The sequence below is a fragment of the Eptatretus burgeri genome, chromosome 8 (assembly GCF_056783735.1).
Source record: "Eptatretus burgeri isolate ZD-2024b chromosome 8, Ebu_testis_v1, whole genome shotgun sequence".
Classification (NCBI taxonomy): Eukaryota; Metazoa; Chordata; class Myxini; order Myxiniformes; family Myxinidae; genus Eptatretus; species Eptatretus burgeri.
In genome coordinates, this window is record NC_140968.1 from 81706259 (window position 1) to 81725085 (window position 18827).

An 18827-nucleotide genomic window follows, 5' to 3' on the forward strand; every position below is an offset into this window, starting at 1 on the left:
ACTTGAGGCATTTACTCAATCCTGGCTGACATTACACTTGGATGTCACACCCAGCCCTGGCAATTCATGTTACAGTTTTAGCCCAGTTTTTGCTATCCAAGTACCTCAATTAGCATTTGTCACAAAATAAGGGAAGACCGTTCGTTACATGATGAAGTTTCCAGTTGTGTACACCGGGATGACCTCTGCAAGGATTTGCACAAAGATAACATCCCAACGTCCCACCCCCACCCTGTCTGCTTCATAATTTGAAGCAATATTCCTATAATATAAGTTACAGGTGCAGTGAGGCAATAAAACCAGTCAACTCTGAAAATTAATGAGAGAGAGAGAGAGAGAGAGAGAGAGAGAGAGAGAGAGAGAGAGAGAGAGAGAGAGAGAGAGAGAGAGAGAGAGAGAGAGAGAGAGAGAGAGATCTGCAGAGGTGAAAGGAGCGATTGTGAAGGAAAAATGAAGGTGTAACTTTGAGGGAAGAGAGGGCTCAGTACAGCACATGCCGCAGTTTATATCGTAATGTAAGGTCACCTCTGCGAAGGGCAGAAAGAGGTTCAAGAACACCACGGCGAAGTGCAGCAGCTGGGTCCTGCAAACAGGCACGCAGTGCGAGGGAACTCTGCAGGTGGGGCTCTGTGAGAAGCATGCGACGATAGGCTGCAAGCTGAGGTGCACGGCTCAACTGAGCTGCCAGGCTGTGTACAAACTCTGGCACCAGACAAGTGCATGCATTATCTGCCTGGCAAAAATGGAAGGCCACAACCTGATGGGAATCAGAGTATGTGGGTGGGGAAGGGTGGAGGAAAGAGGGGGTGGCAGAGCATCCAGGATGAGAAAATTATTTGGGTTTGAAAGTTGTGTTTTACACAGGTGCAAAGGAAAAAGTAATAAACTCAGAAAAAGAAAAAAAAAACACAAGACAGCACTTCGTTCATCACACCAGCAATATATTACCATTATATATATTACCAGTTTATATGCTTTTATATTACCATCTCAGCATTCACACATTATAATATATTATATGAACACATCGAAAATGAAACAAAAATTTCAGCCTCTTCAAGAAGTCACTTCTGTATCACATAAAATAGGAAGGGAGCACTTAAAGGAGGGGCTCGGTGAGGGTGGGGAGAGGGTGATGTTTGTTCTGTGCGAATAATTATTAAATATTACAATTTGTAAAATGTACATTTGACGAAACAAAAGACATCAAATAATCATTTCCAGGGTTCTGGTCAAAACGTCCTACATGTATTCTAAACATACTGTGGGGTATTTAACATCTCAAAGCAAGTTCAAACAGTCTAACCAGTCAGCTTAATGCTTCGTCCACCAGAAAACATACTCACCTAGAACAACACTCGTCGAGCGCATAGTCTCGGCTCATGTCTTCCTTCTGTAGAAAACTACCATCGCTAACTGAACACTGGTATGGCCATGGCCCACTGATACTGATATTATGGCCCACTGATATTATGGCCCATTTTCCCGTATTAGCCACGCACCCCATATTGTCACATAGTTTATTGGCATGTGTGAGAACATCATAAATTTAATGCTTCACTCACATCCAGTCATAGTTCAGATATCTGAAGTTTCAGATTTTTCAAATAAAGATTTCATTTCAACCAATTATGGCTGGAATACCACTTCACTGATGACATCGTTATTACCCTATATACTCCATGGCAAGTTAATGACACATGTCAAGTTTCAATATTTTTCATTGAGCGGTTTCGGAGAAGATGATATCCAAATGTTTTCCTTAAATCCAATATGGTTGCCATACCATGTGACCTATGACGTTATAAATTTAATGCTTCACTCACATTGGGTTATAGATCATATACATGAAGTTTCAGATTTTTGGACAAGGATTTGAATTCAACCAATTATGGCTGGAATACCACTTCACCGATGACATCATCATTGTCACCCTATATACCCCATCAGTCGTTGATGATATGCGAAGTTTCAGTTTTTTCACCGAGCGGTTTCTGAGAAAATGACGTCCAAATTTTTTCCTTTAATCAAATGTCGCTGCATGTGACCTATGCCGTCAGAGGTAGCAATAAAATATTCTCCATGGGGAGTCCCTCCTATGTTAAAAGTTTCACATCAGTCGGACAAGCAGTTGCAGAAAAAAAAACATATTGAAAGCGAAAATATATAGATGTGGACACAAACACGCACACGCGCGCGCGCACACACGCACACACACGCGCGCACACACACACACACACACACACACACACACACACACACACACACACACACACACACACACACACACACACACACACACACACACACACACACTGAAATAGTCTTGCATCCCTTTCGGGGCGAGACTAATAATGCGTTGATCTGCCTGACAAGCCACCAGGATGAAAGTTTTTTGTCAGATCCTATTTCTTCAAAAATCTAACCTAAATTGTACATCACAGAGGTGGACACACAACCAGGGTCAATGTGGTGAAATACTTGCACTGGTCTTAGTGGTTCAATAATAACATTAATAAACATAATATAATAATTCCTTGTTTTAGCAGCTCAGAAATAATAATAATAATGATGATAATTTAATGCAGTATTAATATGTACTTACTTGTATAAAATGGAGCAAGTTTTTGTATGTCTGTTTATATTGGTTGGACAGCTGGCCTTACTCCACAATTGTATCCTCAAACAAAAAAAATCATCCGTCAGCCATTTTTGTGCTGTGGTAAGCCGAACACATCTTTGGAAGTGTCACATTCACAATCGCCATGCCCTCCCTTCAAGTTTTCCGGTCAATGTAAAACAACCTCGTCATTGTCGTTCGTACGCAAAACAAGGCTGCGGGATAGCATCGTTGGCTGAGGGTATGGTTGTGCTACTGATGCGAAACCCCTGCTGGTTTATGGCAGGAATTTAGAATTTGGCTATGGTGCCGGCAATAGCTCAACTACTCTTCATGAAGGACCCCATGGGATAATAAATGCCCACGAACAAATGCTGGAAAACAGGATGCTTGTTTAACATCCATCTGAGGGACAGCACACACATTGAAGAATCACCCTACCTGTGAAACACCGGGATGCCAGTTTGTAGTTGTGTCGGGATTCAAATCCAAGCCAGACAGATTAGAGGAGAGTGAGTGAGTCTGTCTCTGTCTCTTTCTCTCTTTCTCTCTTTCTCTCTTTCTCTCTTTCTCTCTTTCTCTCTTTCTCTCTTTCTCTCTTTCTCTCTTTCTCTCTTTCTCTCTTTCTCTCTCTCTCTCTCTCTCTCTCTCTCTCTCTCTCTCTCTCTCTCTCTCTCTCTCTCTCTCTCTCTCTCTCTCTCTGCCACCCTGTCAGCTGTAAAACAACCTCAGTGACTTAAAAATATCAGATATCGAAAGGTTCAGTGGCCTGGCCTCCAAAGCCAGTCGCCAACTGGGAATCCTACATCCTGCAAAGTCCTCCCTCGGCCCACCGAAGGTCCTGACCACATACAAAGCATTCGTCCATGGCCTGATGGAGTATTGCTCTCCCCTCTGGGCTGGTGCTCCTGCCTCTCACCTTTCTCGGCTTCACGTTGTGGAAACAAAGGCATTTCGGATCATTGGTATCTCCCGCGATGAGGAAGAGTCTTTGGGCCTCTCACTCTCTCACCGCAGGCAGGTCGGTGGTCTTTCTGTCTTCTACCGTCTCCTCTCCGGTCTTGCCCCCCTGTCTGTCTCTCTGCGATATGTCCCCCTCATATTTCCACAGGGCGCTCAAGGTCCGCCAGCAACCCCCTTCTGGTAAAACTACCAAAATTACGAATCACTGCTCATCTTCACTCTTTTATTCCTCTTTTTCCCCACCTTTGGAATAAATTTCCACACTCTTCAATCCAATTCTTCCCTCCAGGCCTTCAAAACAGCCATTCACCACCACATCATATCTTCCCCCTTCCAAAACCTCAATCTTTTCTACCCCCGTTAATCCACCCCAAACACACCACCTTCAAATTCCCTGCTTTCCTTCGCGAAAGTCCCTGTCATGTCCATCTTGTATTCCCCGTGTTCCCCGCCCCATCCCTCTCCCTCCCACACTCCACAGATCTCCTAATGTCTCTGTTCCCCACTGTTTTGTCCTTCCCTCTCTCGCCCCTCTTGTCTCATGCCCCCCTTGCTGTGCGTTGTGTGTTGGCTCTCATATGAGCCTCGACAATGTAGACCAAAACAAAACAAAAAAGGTTGCGCAGATAAAGGCATCATGGGCCTTGTGAAGGCGAAAGTACGGATCGGCTGGCTTCAGGCCTCAGGCATCTGCCTCTGGAACAGTGCAATTATAATAATCCAAGCTATATAACAACAATGTATTATTATTTATGCACATAAGCAGGAGACATATTTTTGCTTCATGCATGTAACCAAGCTTATTTTTAATTTTGGGAGCGATCGGGGCAGCAGTCTGTTGCATGAAGAACGTGTTGCATGCTTGGAACAAGATCGCTGATAGATTTGGTTCTCAGGTAGTAATTATAATAATAATAATAATAATAATAATAATAATAACAACAACAATAATAAAAAAAAAATATTTTTTTTTACTTTAAAATTAAAAAAACATATATCTTTAAAAAAGAATTAAACTCCAACCAAGTAAATGTAAGTTTTGAAAAAGATAAAAAGATAAACAAAAAAACCTTCAAAATAAATGAGTAAAACCCCCACATCTAAAACCCCGAAAAAACCCTAGACTTGAAAATGGTGTTAATGGGAGATTTTGTTCTTCCCGTGCCAAAGCCAGAATGCTAATGGTGTTTCCCGGCTGGACGGCCAAGCTCAGTCACTGCTTGAACCAGTCCAGTTGTCTAATATCACCAGTGGATGCAACGAGCTTTCGACCGATATCACTAATGATGTTGGATGTAGATCGGCCATACACTCCAGTTGTTTTGATGGTGATTGGTTCGAAGAAATAAGTTTGGCTGAGGCCGGCATATTTATTGTGTTTCAGAACTTCCGCATCAGTGGGAGCTGCTCCTGCCATTGAGGTTGCATTGTAAACGCGTGATATGTCGAAAGTGTCGACACAAGTGCAATTCTCGGTTAGGCTTTTCCCATTCTTGTGTGGACCAATGGCCAAGCCATCCGGGTGGGTGTTTTCACCAAGGTCTACACCAAGGGGTTCCAGGACAGATGGTATTCCTGCCCTATAAAGGGCACGTTTGACCACATCGTTAAAGGCCGAATGTCTAAACCGGCACTGAAATGGCATGACAGACCATGGTGTCCAAGTGTATCCATCATACTGCCACATTGACATTTATGCCACTCACAGACTGATGCTCCAACTCAGAGTGCAACTGCAAATCCGAAAGACTCGGGGTCAAGCTGTGGTCCAAAAGAAGGAACAGGGACTGCATGGAGCCACATTCCGCTTTCCTTAGTGGCAGGGGCCAAAAGATGGGAGCTTGGGCAGGGCGAAACAGTTTTTGAGCAGCACAAATGCTTCGTGCGTGTCAATTTGCTCCAGACAGCCTGCCATACGGATCATGTCATCATGTTTCTCGATAATAGCTTTTGGCGAAGGCCTCAGGGAGATCGGAGCATCAATAAAAGTGCAGTCGTTGATCAAAACAATCTTAATATCAGGAAGCACTGCCTTAATTATGGCCTCGGTAAGTTGACAATCATCCAGCAATACATGTTGAGGTGGTCAACTCGCACTTGCCAACATTGATCTCGAGGCCAATATCGGTCAACTGGGCAATGATATTCTGGAGGTCAGCCAGGACTTTCACGGGTTCATCTCCAAACGATGCGTCGTCGAGGTACCATATATTGAATTCTGAATGAACCCTTCTGGCTCTCGGGTCAATGCCCAGGGAAAAAAGACCTGGCCCGAAGGGGTCACCCTGTTGAATGCCAGTTGCTGAATAAATGGCCTCGTTGCTATAGAACAAATCAGAAGGCCTGGCGTATGCCTGCCAGATGAGCAGATAGATACTGGCGGTGAGCCTTCGTACTTCAGCCCCCCCCCAAAAAGTCATCCCTCAAGCAATTAAATGTATTACGCATGTCAATCTTAAGAAAGATGCGATTAGGAGGCGGATTTGTCAGATAAATTTTGGCAGCGTGGGCAGCTGCTTCACACCCACCTTTAGTTGAATAGCCCAACTGGAAAGGACGAAGCTCAGCCACGAGATCTTCAGAAAAGGATCGGACTGCAGCTTTGGTCATGAGATGGTGCAAAGTATTGCCCACAGTGATCAGATGAACACCACCGTCCTTGGTTAGAGCAAATAAATTTGCACCGAAAAAAACAGAACGCATGGCTTCGGAAATCTCTCCCCGCAGAACCATGTTCATGAACAGGGTAAGAGAAGAGAGTAAGCAGGCCCCCACATCAGCAGATTTCTTGCACAAAAGAGCCTGACGATGTCCCGGTCTGAGCCCATCGGGACCCGCAGCCAAAACAGATGGAAAAAGATTGACCACAATTCAGATGGAATGCTCAGAAAGAACCAACAGAGTGGCTAATTCACCGTCGGGCATGGCCGGTAGTGTGAGGTCAGGCAGGGCAGCCAGGTGTTTGGCTTTGATCATTTCGGTTGATTGTGGGGCATGCCCCTCACAAGACGCCAACTATCTGATGGCCCCCTTGATATTCATACCGGCAAATTTTGCTTTCACCCTTCTGTTGATACGTTGAGAGTTATCGGCTTTACGAGGCTTAATTATGGAGTTGCCAGAAAGGACGACTTAAAGCGGTGGCAAGACATCCATTGCCAAAAAAAAAAAAAAATCGGTCACCTAACGCTTGACTATAGAAGTCAATGAGACATTGGGGAAGTCCAGAGCTTCTTTATTGGGCGCACTAAGGCCAAAGTAACAAAAACCAAGGAGGTGATACCAGACCAAGGGGGCCTGGTTTGTGAGGACAATGTCACGGCGAAGTTTACCAAGAGCATCAGCAACAGGGATACGAGCACCCTTGGGTACTTTACGGAATACCCTAAAATGATTACGACATCTCAATAAGTAGGTGGAAAAGTCATTTGGTTAGGCTGGGATAGCCGGGGTGGCCTTCGGTGTAATCCCAAGACAAGCTGGGCATGACCATTTGGCCGTAAGCACCGCCGCCTGACGCCCAGACAATTTAACACACTAATAGTGGTAATAAGAATGACATAACCGGCACTGAATGGAATGCTTCCTCGTGTTGGTGAGCTTACTTTTGGAGCATGGAGGAGTAAGAGCCGAGAAGGCCTTCCCGGTGGCCACCAAACACATGTCACTATCGTCACCAGAAACAGCGGCACTGCCAGTGGCCACCGAGCCTCCGTCGATGTCAACAATGGCTTCAATGGCACTGCCAGTGGCTACCGGCTGCCCATCGTTGTCATCACCTGCGCTGGCACCACTTACAATGGCTGCTGAAAACCGGACACGGCTAAGTTTTGTATTGGGCTCAGGGTCACAAAATCCTGCTGCTGCTGTATGTGTTCATGTAATAATTGGACTAAGGAGCGTCCAAGGAGCCACCTTATTCCTTTACACCTTCTGCGAGCTTAGAGGATTTGGCTGTCTATCATCAAATGATTTACAGCTTTGCTCAAGGCCGACCCACTCACTCGCCGAGGGGAGGGATTCATACTGCCATGTTGCCCTTCCTATGGCAGTCCAGCTCTTCCTTCGTCGGGAGCGGAGTACACGCGGCCATGTTACTCTGCCCAAGGCTGACCCGCTCATCCACTGTAATATATGTTTGAAATGCCTACAATTCAGAAACAAGTGTAGTGTTGTTGTTGTTTTTGATGGTGTTGTTGGTTATCTCAACGGAAGGAGAAAAATAAAGAATGCACTTCCGGTGCGGCCCGGATGGCTTACAAGCTGGTGTCTGGCTTTTGTAACATGGTGTCAGAAGTGATCCGCAGGTAATTCCGTTCATTTGTGCAATCTGAATCTGATATCTGAGATGCATAAACTATGGCATCCGATAACTTTGAGCACCCCACAATTGACTGGGATTCGGATTCCTTATATCAGGAATTTGTTCGATTTCGAAATAACTTTGGATTTCTTTTCGACAGTGCATTGGCTGATCTGCCTGACAAACGCAAGGCAGGCTGGCTTGGAACACGGATCGGAGAACAAGGACGAGACTTTTGAATGGACTGAAGGATGACCTAAACAAAGTTCTGGATAAATTGGAATTGCATATTTGTCCCCGAAAAAACAAGCGCATCGCGAGGCATTGGCTGATCAAGAGGAAACAAAGCTCTGAGGAATCGTTTGATAACTTTGTTGAGGACTTGTGTCTCATTCTCTTGGACTGCGAGTATGCGCAATCTGAAGATGTGCTCGTGGATGCGATTATCCAAGGTGTGCATGAGGAGAAGGTCCAGAAGTACCTGCGAGACAGAGGTGAGGCACTTACACTGGCCAAAGCTCTTCAAGTGGTTCAGCAATATGAGCTTTTAAGGACTCAAGTTCGCATTGTCCGTGATGAGGACACGAGTGTAGCTGCAACACACGACAAACAAGCGAGGCCGAAACCACAATTGAACCCAGCACCACAACTGTCCTCACAGAGGAGAGCAACCCCGAATAGACCCCAGCATAAGGTCAGCTGCCACCGCTGTGGTAAGGATCCTAACCATGCATGGAATCATGGTGAATGCCCAGCAATTGGATCCAACTGCTCTTATTGCAAGAAACTGAACCATTGGCTTGCAGCTTGCCGTTGACATGCTAGCATACATTCGGTTGAAACTCAGTTGGACAGTGCTTGCGCTGATACAACCGAGAACATGGATGAAACCAATAGCCAAATTCTATGGATCCGTGCACTGCAGACAACGGCTACATCACGAGGTGATAAATGGAGGCAGTCTCTCTTGGTGTCAGGAAGGCAAGTGACCTTCAGAATTGATACCGGAGCTCTTTCAACACAATAACACTATCTGATTATCAGCGTCTTACGCACACTGCAGAACTTTGTCAATCAGCAACGCTATTGTGTACCTACTCGAATCACAGGATAAAACCCGTAGCAGCCATGGATCTTCCTATTCAGTTCCGTGGCAAGACATTCACCACAACCTTTGAAGTGGTTGCTCTCTCACAGGAAAGCATAATATCCGGAGATACAGCTGAAGTTGTGTGTCTGATCATCAGACTCGATTCCATTGGAACTGAAGTGGACCCCGGTGACATTCTTGCTGAGTTGAAGGAATATCCGGACCTCGTGCGAACTACTGGAACTCTGCCAGGCATGTATACAATTAAATTGCAACCTCGTGTGAAGGGAGTAGTACCTGCTTCATGGTGACAACCAGCTTCCCGCTTGCCACGTATTAAAACCCGACTGGGGGAGATGGAATCCGATGAATACATTGCCAAAGTTAATGAACCAACTGAATGGGTCAGCTCAATGGTGGTATGTTTCAGAAATGACAAACTGAGAATCTGTCTTGATCCATCTGATCTGAACCAAGTCATCTTGAGGGAGCACCATCCCATGTGCACGGTTGAGGAGGTTGTTGCAAGTATACCTGATGCCAAGGTGTTCTCAGTGCTTGATGCAAAGTCAGGGTTCCTACAAATCAAACTGGACGAGGAATCGTCCTATGTGACGTGTATTATTTAATACATCATTCGGGAGGTACAGGTGGCTTCGGCTTCCTTCTTGGACTGAAATGTGAACCTGAAATTTTTCACAGGATTATGGACCAGATGATTGAGGGCATAGATGTGTGATCATGGATGAGATTCGCGATCATGGATGAGATTCGCGATCATGGATGGCGTTCTTGTAGCTGGTCCAAACGTGGAGTTGCATGATCGAATTCTGAAAAAGGTTATTGAAAGAGCAACAAATTACAATCTGAAGTTGAATCTGCAGAAGTGCAAAATCCCCCAGTCACAGGTACAGTACATAGGACACATACTGTCTGCTGATGGATTATCGCCTGATCTGGCCAAAGTTGAGGCAGTTCATAGTATGCCGATTCCGACCGATAAGGAAGCTGGGAGGCGCTTCATTGGATTTATCACGTATCTGTCAAAGTTCATCCCTCGGTTGAGTGACGAGTTAGCTCCACTCCGAAAGCTGCTGAAATCAGATATTAAATATCAATGGCAACCGGCTCAAGCCAGAGAATTTGAGAGACTGAAGGAACTTTCCTGTTCTCCGCCTGTTCTTGATTACTTTGATGTTAACAAACCAGTCAAGATTCAATGTGATGCTAGCCGAAGTGGACTTGGTGAAGTTCTCTTACAGGACAGCCGACCTGTCGCATGCAGTTCCAGGACCTTTATGGAGAAGGAGATGCCATCCACAGTTCATTCCTGCAAGAAGTTTTAATGATATATATTTGGGAAACCAGTCGCTGTCTCCAATGACCACAAGCCTCTGGAAATGATCGCCAAGAAGCCGTTGCTGTCCGCTCCGATGAGACTGCAGAGCATGCTACTATGATTACAATGGTATGACCTCAACATTCAGTTCAGAAGAGGGGAGGAAATGCAACTTCCAAACACCCTTTCTGGGGCGTACCTGCCAGATACTCACTCAGAACTGGACAACTTGGAGCATATTCCAATGCCGGACGTTCTATCCGGCTCTGCCGAGAGGTGTGCGGATCTTCAAAAAGCAACTCAGTCAGAACTTGTCCATTTACAGTCCATGATTCTTGAGGGATGGCCAGAGGCCGGGCGAGATGTATCATTCTGTCTTTGACCATTCTGATAGTCCCGGAGAGAACTTTCGATTATGGATGGCATCATGTACAAAGGCATGCAAATTGTCATACCACCTACTCTGCGACTCGGCATGCTGAGCCTGATTCACGATTTGCGTCTTGGAATAGTCAAGTGTAAGCAACGAGCTTGGGAGGTTCTATACTGGCCCTCCACGAATGCGGACATTGAGCAAACTGTTCCGAACTGTTCCAAGTGTGCAGACTATCAAAATTGCCTGCCTGCTGAGCTCCTGAAACGGACTCCTCCACCGAATCTACCTTGGAGTGAAATTGGGACAGACCTGTTCCAGTTTGATGCTAAAACATACTTGATAGCGGTTGACGATTACTCCAAATTCATTGCGGTGGATGAAGTCAAGGATTTACACTGCAGTGGAACTCTTGAGTGGCTAAAAGCACAGTTTAGTCGAAATGGTCTACTGGAGACTCTCGGGAGTGATAATGGGACTATGTACAACTCACAACTTGTGAGGAAATTTTGCAAAGATTATGGAATCATTCTTAGAACGTCTAGCCCCAGATATCTGCGTTCAAATGGAGAGGAAGAGAGGGCTGTACAAACGGAAAAACGACTGGTGAAAATCTACAGACAAGCACCTGGCCTTGCTGGATTACAGCACAACACCACTGGAAGGCATTCATCTATCACCGGCTCAACTACTGATGGGAAAACATCTGAGGAATACCCTTCTCATTGCCCGAGGTCTTCTGGTGCCTATAGCTTATGACCGTGATGCTGTGAAAAGGCACTTTCACCTGGAAAAAGCAAAACAGAAGTTCTACCATGATCATCACTCACTCAAAGATCTTCCACCATTTCATCAGAATGATGAAGTTTGAATGGAGCCTCCGACGGGTTCCAAAAGCTGGATACCAGCTGTGATTGTGAAACAGCATTGTGAGCCACGTTAATACGTAGTTCAGGCCCGAGAAATGGGTGACACTTATCGCTGTAACCGTCGACATTTATCCAAGAGCACCAGTGTAGTCAATGAGGGTGTTTTACTCTCGATCGGTCTTTCGGTGATACTGATAACGCTGCCAGTGAGGCCCATGATGGCTCAAGCTGTTCGTCAGATATGAAGTCTCCAGCTGGTGACACTGCACCTACTGCAGATCTGGGTGAGTTAGACAGAGCAGTCACCCCGTCAGTATCTACAGCTCGCCCAGTTACCCCATGCATAACTCTTCCTCGAAGTGGCCGTATCAGTTGTCGATCAAACGGACTTGACTTGTGATGAACTGTAAATGTTACCCTTGTTAAGTTTGGATGTTTCCTAGTACTGAATTGGATTTGAATTGTTGCAAGGTAATGTCGATTGAGGCGTTTGATATTTTGTTTTGTTTTGTGACCGAGTTGGACTTTGCAAGCGATCAATGCTTCCATTTATTTTATGTTCTGATTCTATTTTTCTGACTGCATTGGTTTGAGTTCCGTACTATTTTCTCATGTAATAATAACTTGTTCACTGCTCTTGTCCATCTTTAAGGGGAAGATGTAATATATGTTTGAAGTGCCTACAATTCAGAAACAACTTTAGTGTTGTTGTTGTTGGTTATCTCAACGGAACTCGAAAATGAAGAACACACTTCCGCTGCGGCAAGGATGGCTTACAAGCTGGAGTCTGGCTTATGGTACATGGGGAGGGGGGTTCGCACGGCCATGTTGCTCTTCCCGTGGCCATCCCGCTCTTCCATCAAAGGAAGCGGAGCATGCGCGGCCATTTTGCTATGACCAGAGTCGTCCCGTTCATCCACCGTAGGAAGCGGGGTTTGTGCGGCCATATTGTGCTCAAAGTCATCCCCATTCGCCCACCTTGAACCACGAAGTTCGCGCGGCCATATCACTCTGCTCAAGCCCATCCCGAATGACTATCAGGGGGAGTGGAGTTCGCATAGCCATATTAATTAAAGTTTGGTATTGTGGTGTTCCAGGGGTGTCGCAGACCTTTCTCACAGCATGAGTGACCCTGATAAGACTGTCTGATGGCTGCTCTTTCTGCAATATCAGGGGAGGAGGCCTCTTCAGGTCGGCGTCATCCGGTACGCCATTTAGCCACCCCTCAACACGGTACTCTTGCACATTACTGTCGATAAACCTTTCGAGCTCCGTAATGTCAGGTGAACGTTAGGTCTGTCCTTATTTTATTTTTTTCGGAAATTTCAAGGGGCTAACCCGAATTTAGGTTGATATTTATGAGAAAAAAAATAATTAAAAAAGATGAACCCAAAAAAAAATTGCCTAGGGGTTGCGACCAGCTGTCAAAAATTGTAAAAAATGTGCATTTTTATGTTTTTTTGTATTTTTATGTCAGAGATATTTTTCATGAAATTTTTGCGTGCTTACTGGTTGGTTCGAACGTGAATAACCGAAAAAAAATGTTTTTAATCCCAAAAAGTGTTACATATGTCCCGAAACGTGGCTCAAAAATGGGAAAATTTTCCATTTTCAACATGAAATTATGTCTTTTGTTCTTGTACTGACACGGCTTGTTGTACGTATGAGATATTTATTGTTTAGATCTGTTGTATTGTCTGCTCATTACTCCATTGAATCATCGAGTCCGTCAGTCAGTGACTGACTGACTGCCGTCAATTTCAGGTCTGGTATCCGGTCATTCAGGCATTTAGCAAAATTGCCTTTCGTGAACTAATGATAACTATTCTGTCATTTCAGAATATATACTGAATTCAGACCTGACATTGTTAAAGCGAATGGATAAATATTCCGAAGTGAACGTTCATATATCTATGGCAACGGTGAAAAAGTTGCTGGGACAGCTGTGGTATTTATTGGTAGAACTGATACCATTATGTCTATTTGACTGAAACATATTAATTGAGACAAAAATAAAAGAAACCAATGTCACCCGCAGGGTGACCCGTATCTTGCCAAAAGGTGACCGCGTGTGACTTATTTAAGGTCAGAATGAGGTGAACAGAGCTGCTATCCATCAGGAGCGACTCCTTGAGGAATATCTGCCGACGAGAGATTCCGATGAGAATCGTTCTGCAGAGTAACCATGAAAAATATGCTTTTGCCTCATAATGTCACCAAATGACGTCATAATGTCTCAAGTTTGACATATCTAGAAAGCACTCATCGAGGTGTTCAATTTGAGGTACTACACGATCTGGTTCCTAAAACTTGAAAATTTGACCTTGGGGTCAAATATGTTTGACCTCAGGCGCTAACCATGAAGGTCAAGGCCAATCGCCACCAAAAATTAATCAGCTGAGCGCCAGACCATGAACTATATTCCCATGAAGTTTGAAGATGATCCGATCAAAATTACTCAAAAAATAAGGGTTTCGTCGACTCCCCTGATTTGCGACAAAGTGACCTTGACCTTTGACCTTGACCTTCAAAATTTTGTGCACTGAAAGTGACCTCTATAGGCCTCTGATATGCGAAGTTACAAACATTTCCAATGATAACTGTGCTCTGCAGAATTTTTTATACGTGATTACAGACAAACAAACAAACAAACAAACAAACAAACAAACAAAAAAACATACAATCTGACTAACATATCTTGCAAAAACTTCGTTTTGGCAAGATAACAAAAAAAAAACATATGAAGGTCAAGGCCAATCGCCACCAAAAATTAATCAGCTGAGCGCCAGACCATGAACTATATTCCCATGAAGTTTTAAGACGATCCGATCAAAATTACTCAAAAAATAAGGGTTTCGTCGACTCCCCTGATTTGCGACAAAGTGACCTTGACCTTGACCTTCAAAATTTTGTGCACTGAAAGGGACCTCTATAGGCCTCTGATATGCGAAGTTACAAAAATTTCCAATGATAACTGTGCTCTGCAGAATTTTTTATACGTGATTACAGACAAACAAACAAACAAACAAAAAAAACAAAAAAAAAAAAACATACAAGCTGACTAACATATCTTGCAAAAACTTCGTTTTGGCAAGATAAATATCTCAAACTCTTAAAGAACAAGATGATGACGATGATGAATCACCGAAAAGAGTTGTTCACCAGAAAGATATCATGCGCCGAAAACCGGAAGATTTCGCATCTCCGAGAAGCAGTTTTTTTGATGTACTGACATTTGAACTCTGACTTTCTGCACAAAGACCGGATCAATGGGAAACTGAAGATAGTTTCGTACAGAGCCGCACTATCGTCAGCGAGCTGAAAGTTGTGAATGACCGTGCAGAGTGTGGTGTAGCCCTGGCGACTGAGTACAACAGTCTTATTACGTACGATGAGGAGCAAAAGCAGTACCGATTACAAGCGGTAACTGATCACCGAAAACGATTCCTGGACTGTAAGAAATCAACTTTGAACAAATGAACTATAGCTCTTGTCCCGTCTGTTCAAAGACTCTGTCTGCAAACTGTGGAGTTGAAAAACGCGAAAAATACATAAAATCTTGATTTTTTAAAAAACTTTTCAAGTTTCACTGAGATGGACTGGAAAAATCTTGCCAAGTTCAACAATAATTTTCTGCAGTATTTCAGATTCTAATGCACCAGAAAACATCATACATTACATGTTCATGTCATTTTGGCATAAGATTTTAAAAAAGAAAAATATAAAATGAATTTCTTTTTTTTCAAATTTCGATGGACGGTAGCAACCCCTAAAAATTTTTTTTCAGGTTCATATTTATATATATATTTTTTTCTCATAAATAGCAACCGAAATTCGGGTTAGCCCCTTGAAATTTCCGAAAAAAATAAAATAAGGACACCCCGAGTGAACGTCTGCAAGGGCTTTCGGATGAAGCTTGGGAGGAGCACCTTCAATCCGGGCTCTGGTGATTAGCCATGTTGTAATAATAATAAAAATAACAACAACAACAACAACATAATATGCTTGTTGTAGTCGTTCAAAAATTAATGCAGCATGAGTAAATTATGCAGAAGAGGTTGCATTTCATGCACATGCAATGAACAAAATAGTAAATAGAGGAGTACAAATCAATGTAGGAAGTGGGAATGAAATGTGTGCCTTTCTTGAGTGGGAATAGAAGACGACACTCAGGACTGCTGGGTACGTCAAAACAGTGTTATGCTAAATTGTATTTTCCCAGGAAAAAAAAAGAAGATGATATGGTGGTGTCTTATTATAACAAATATATATGTTTTCTAAACTGGTTATTCTCTTGAAAATTCATTATATTGGGGTCTCCCCCCAAAACAGATGTCTTACCAGCATTGAGGACCCATGAGTGGGGCATATTACTTCTGCGTCTCCAGTTACCTGGCCATTCTCTTGATCCTCTGAGAGATCTGCTTTCAAAAAGTTCAGTAATCGGATCTGGATTCGTATGTGCTGCCGTAAATTTTCTGTTCTCTGTTCGTATCGAGTGCTCATTCATGTGTATTTTTTCATGCTCATTCTGTCTATTTTGATCCTTCGTCTCATGTCCCCCCCCCCCCAACTGTTTCCCATACCCATGACACGTGTCTCCAATTATCTCCACGTTATTCGTCACCACCCTCGTTTTAATTCCTACCTTATACGTTCTGTTTAATACAAATCAAAAAATAATAAAAAAAGGACAAAAAAAAACTTTTCTTCTTCTTATTCCTCCCCTCTGTCCGTATCAATTTAACCAATTTTAAATGACAATTGCTTCTGTCTCTGTTTTTGATTGTGCATACTTCGTTTTCGATCATTTAATCCCAAGAATTGTTACCTCCAATCCCTCAGCTCAATCCATTTCCCCTCCTCATGCCAAAAAATTTACAAACAACAAAAAAAACTCTTCTTCACTCAAAAAACCCCAAAAAACAAACAAACAAACAAACAAAACCCAATAACATCATCAGAATAAAAAACCCGAAATCAATCTGCTGTGCAAAGTTACTCCTTCAGTCCTTATCCCTTTCCCTTTTCAATAGCCACAAACTGAATAAAATGTTTCTTCCTTTAAAGCGATTAATAACATTAAAAAAGTTGAACATTTTTGATTTTTTAAAAAGCCTTACTTGTCTGACGACTCCATCAGGAGAAAATGCTTTCATTCTTCTTTGTATTCATCAAAATCTCTTCCATTTTCTTTTTTTTTTCACAACTCTTATTTCCCAAACCTCTTCACTCCAATACATTTATTTATCCAGCCTCCTCTTGTACCGAAGACAAATATATATATATATATATATATATATATATATATATATATATATATATATATATATATATATATATATATATATACAAATATATATAAACAAATATATATATACAAATATATATAAACAAATATATATAAACAAATATATATATATATATATATATATATATATATATATATATATATATATATATATATTTATATATATATATATATATATATATATAGATATATACATACATACATATATATATATATATATATATATATATATATATATATATATATATATATCTATCTATATATATATCAACTCTGCAAAAGCATCAAAAGGCAAATCCTCCCATCTATTTTCCTTACAACCCAATCAAAGTTCAGTCACTAAAGCTCTTGGTTGTCACTCTCAGCCATGAGCCATGATCTTTCTTCAGCAAACCACATTTCAATGTTGGCCTCCAAAGTAAGTTGGTGACTGGGCATCCTCCACCGTGTAAAGTCCTTCCATAGAACACCTGATCTCTTATCAATCTCCAAGACTTTCATCCGCAGATTGATGGAATACTACTCTCCCTTTCTGTGCTGGCACTCCTGCCTCACACCTTGCTTGGCTTGATGTCATGGAATCGAAGGTCTTTTTGCAGTCTTCCATGACGAAGCTAAGGCTATGAGCCTATCCCTTTCCCATGGTCTGTGGTCTCTCTTCTTCCACCTCCTTTCGGGTCTTGCACCCTTGTCCTTTCCATGCTTTGCCCCATCCCCCTCCCCCATCCATGTTTCTGCAGTGCTCAAGCAGTGGAACCAACTTCCATATTCTCTTCAATCTCACTCTTCTCTCCAAGTCAAGACAGCTGCTCACCACCATCTCATATCATTCCACCACCTTACCATCCAAAAACCATGATCTTTTCTACATGTGTTTAACCACACCCTCCACCCCTCTCTGTGTATCCAACTTGTCCACCCCTGTATTCTCCTCATACTCCTAATGCTTATCCGCATCCCTTATTGTCCGTCTCATTTATTTTGTCCCTAGTCTCTGCTGTTGGCATTTCCCCTTTCTCTTTCTGCTGTTCCTTTTGTTAATGTTGTATTCTGATACGTTCTGTGTTCTAGCTCTTCCATGAGCCTCAAATCTGCATAAAAAAAAAAACAGTATTGCAACAGCAATTCGATCTTTCACCCTATACAGCTTTATGTCCAGTACCCATTTGGCCATAACAGCGCTTACAGGCTGCAATTATAATTCATTTATATTTATTATCACATATTATATCCACAAGAGTTTTAATAAATTTATCTTCAATGGCTCAATTGATTTTGATCATATCTTTGAAATCAAAATAATTGCTCCATTTCTGTGCTCATTATTTAACCAGACTGGGTGGCCTAATGCTTAAGAGTGTCTGTTGCGAGTGTGGGAGGTTGGAGGTTTGAACCCCGGCTGAGTCATACCAAGGACTTAAAAAAAAATTGCACATGCTGCTCCCTTGCTTGATGATGCTCAGTGTTGAAAAAGATGGAGAATGGACAAACAACCAGAGGTTGGCAATGGTTGGCAACCATAGTGCAGGTTTTGATGGGTCGAATGGCCTCCCATTGCATTTAAGTTCCTGGGTTCCTTGTGAGGGAACTCATATTATTATTTTACTTAAAATATGGTGATTAAAAGAGGACTAAGCTAAAGAGTAGTTTGTTCCCTCCACCACCGAAGGTGAAGGAGGTATGTTTTCACCCCTTTCTGTCTGTCTGTGTGCAGGATATCTCAAAAAGTTATGGATGGATCTGGATGAAATTGTGTGGACAGGTTCGGTGTGTGACAAGGACAAATTGATTAGATTTTGGTGAAGATCCGGATCTGACTACTACAATTTTTTTAAGTGATTCTTTACCATTGAGAGAAGGAGCCAAAACGATATATAGCACGATAACTCAAAAAGTTGTGGACGGATTCTGATGAAACTTGGTGGACACGACGTGTGTGTCGCACGGACGAACTGTTTC

At 42.8% G+C, this 18827-nt stretch overlaps 1 protein-coding gene across 1 annotated transcript in view; it reads right to left on the bottom strand.

Annotated features, from left to right (window-relative positions):
- The window catches only part of LOC147022155 (protein TANC2-like), a 437623-nt gene that overhangs the window by 148501 nt on the left and 270295 nt on the right, over window positions 1-18827 (bottom strand). The window contains exon 10 of the mRNA XM_085890484.1: window positions 489-757. Coding sequence (XP_085746610.1) covers window positions 489-757 — 269 coding nt within the window. The remainder of the gene's footprint in view (window positions 1-488; window positions 758-18827) is intronic.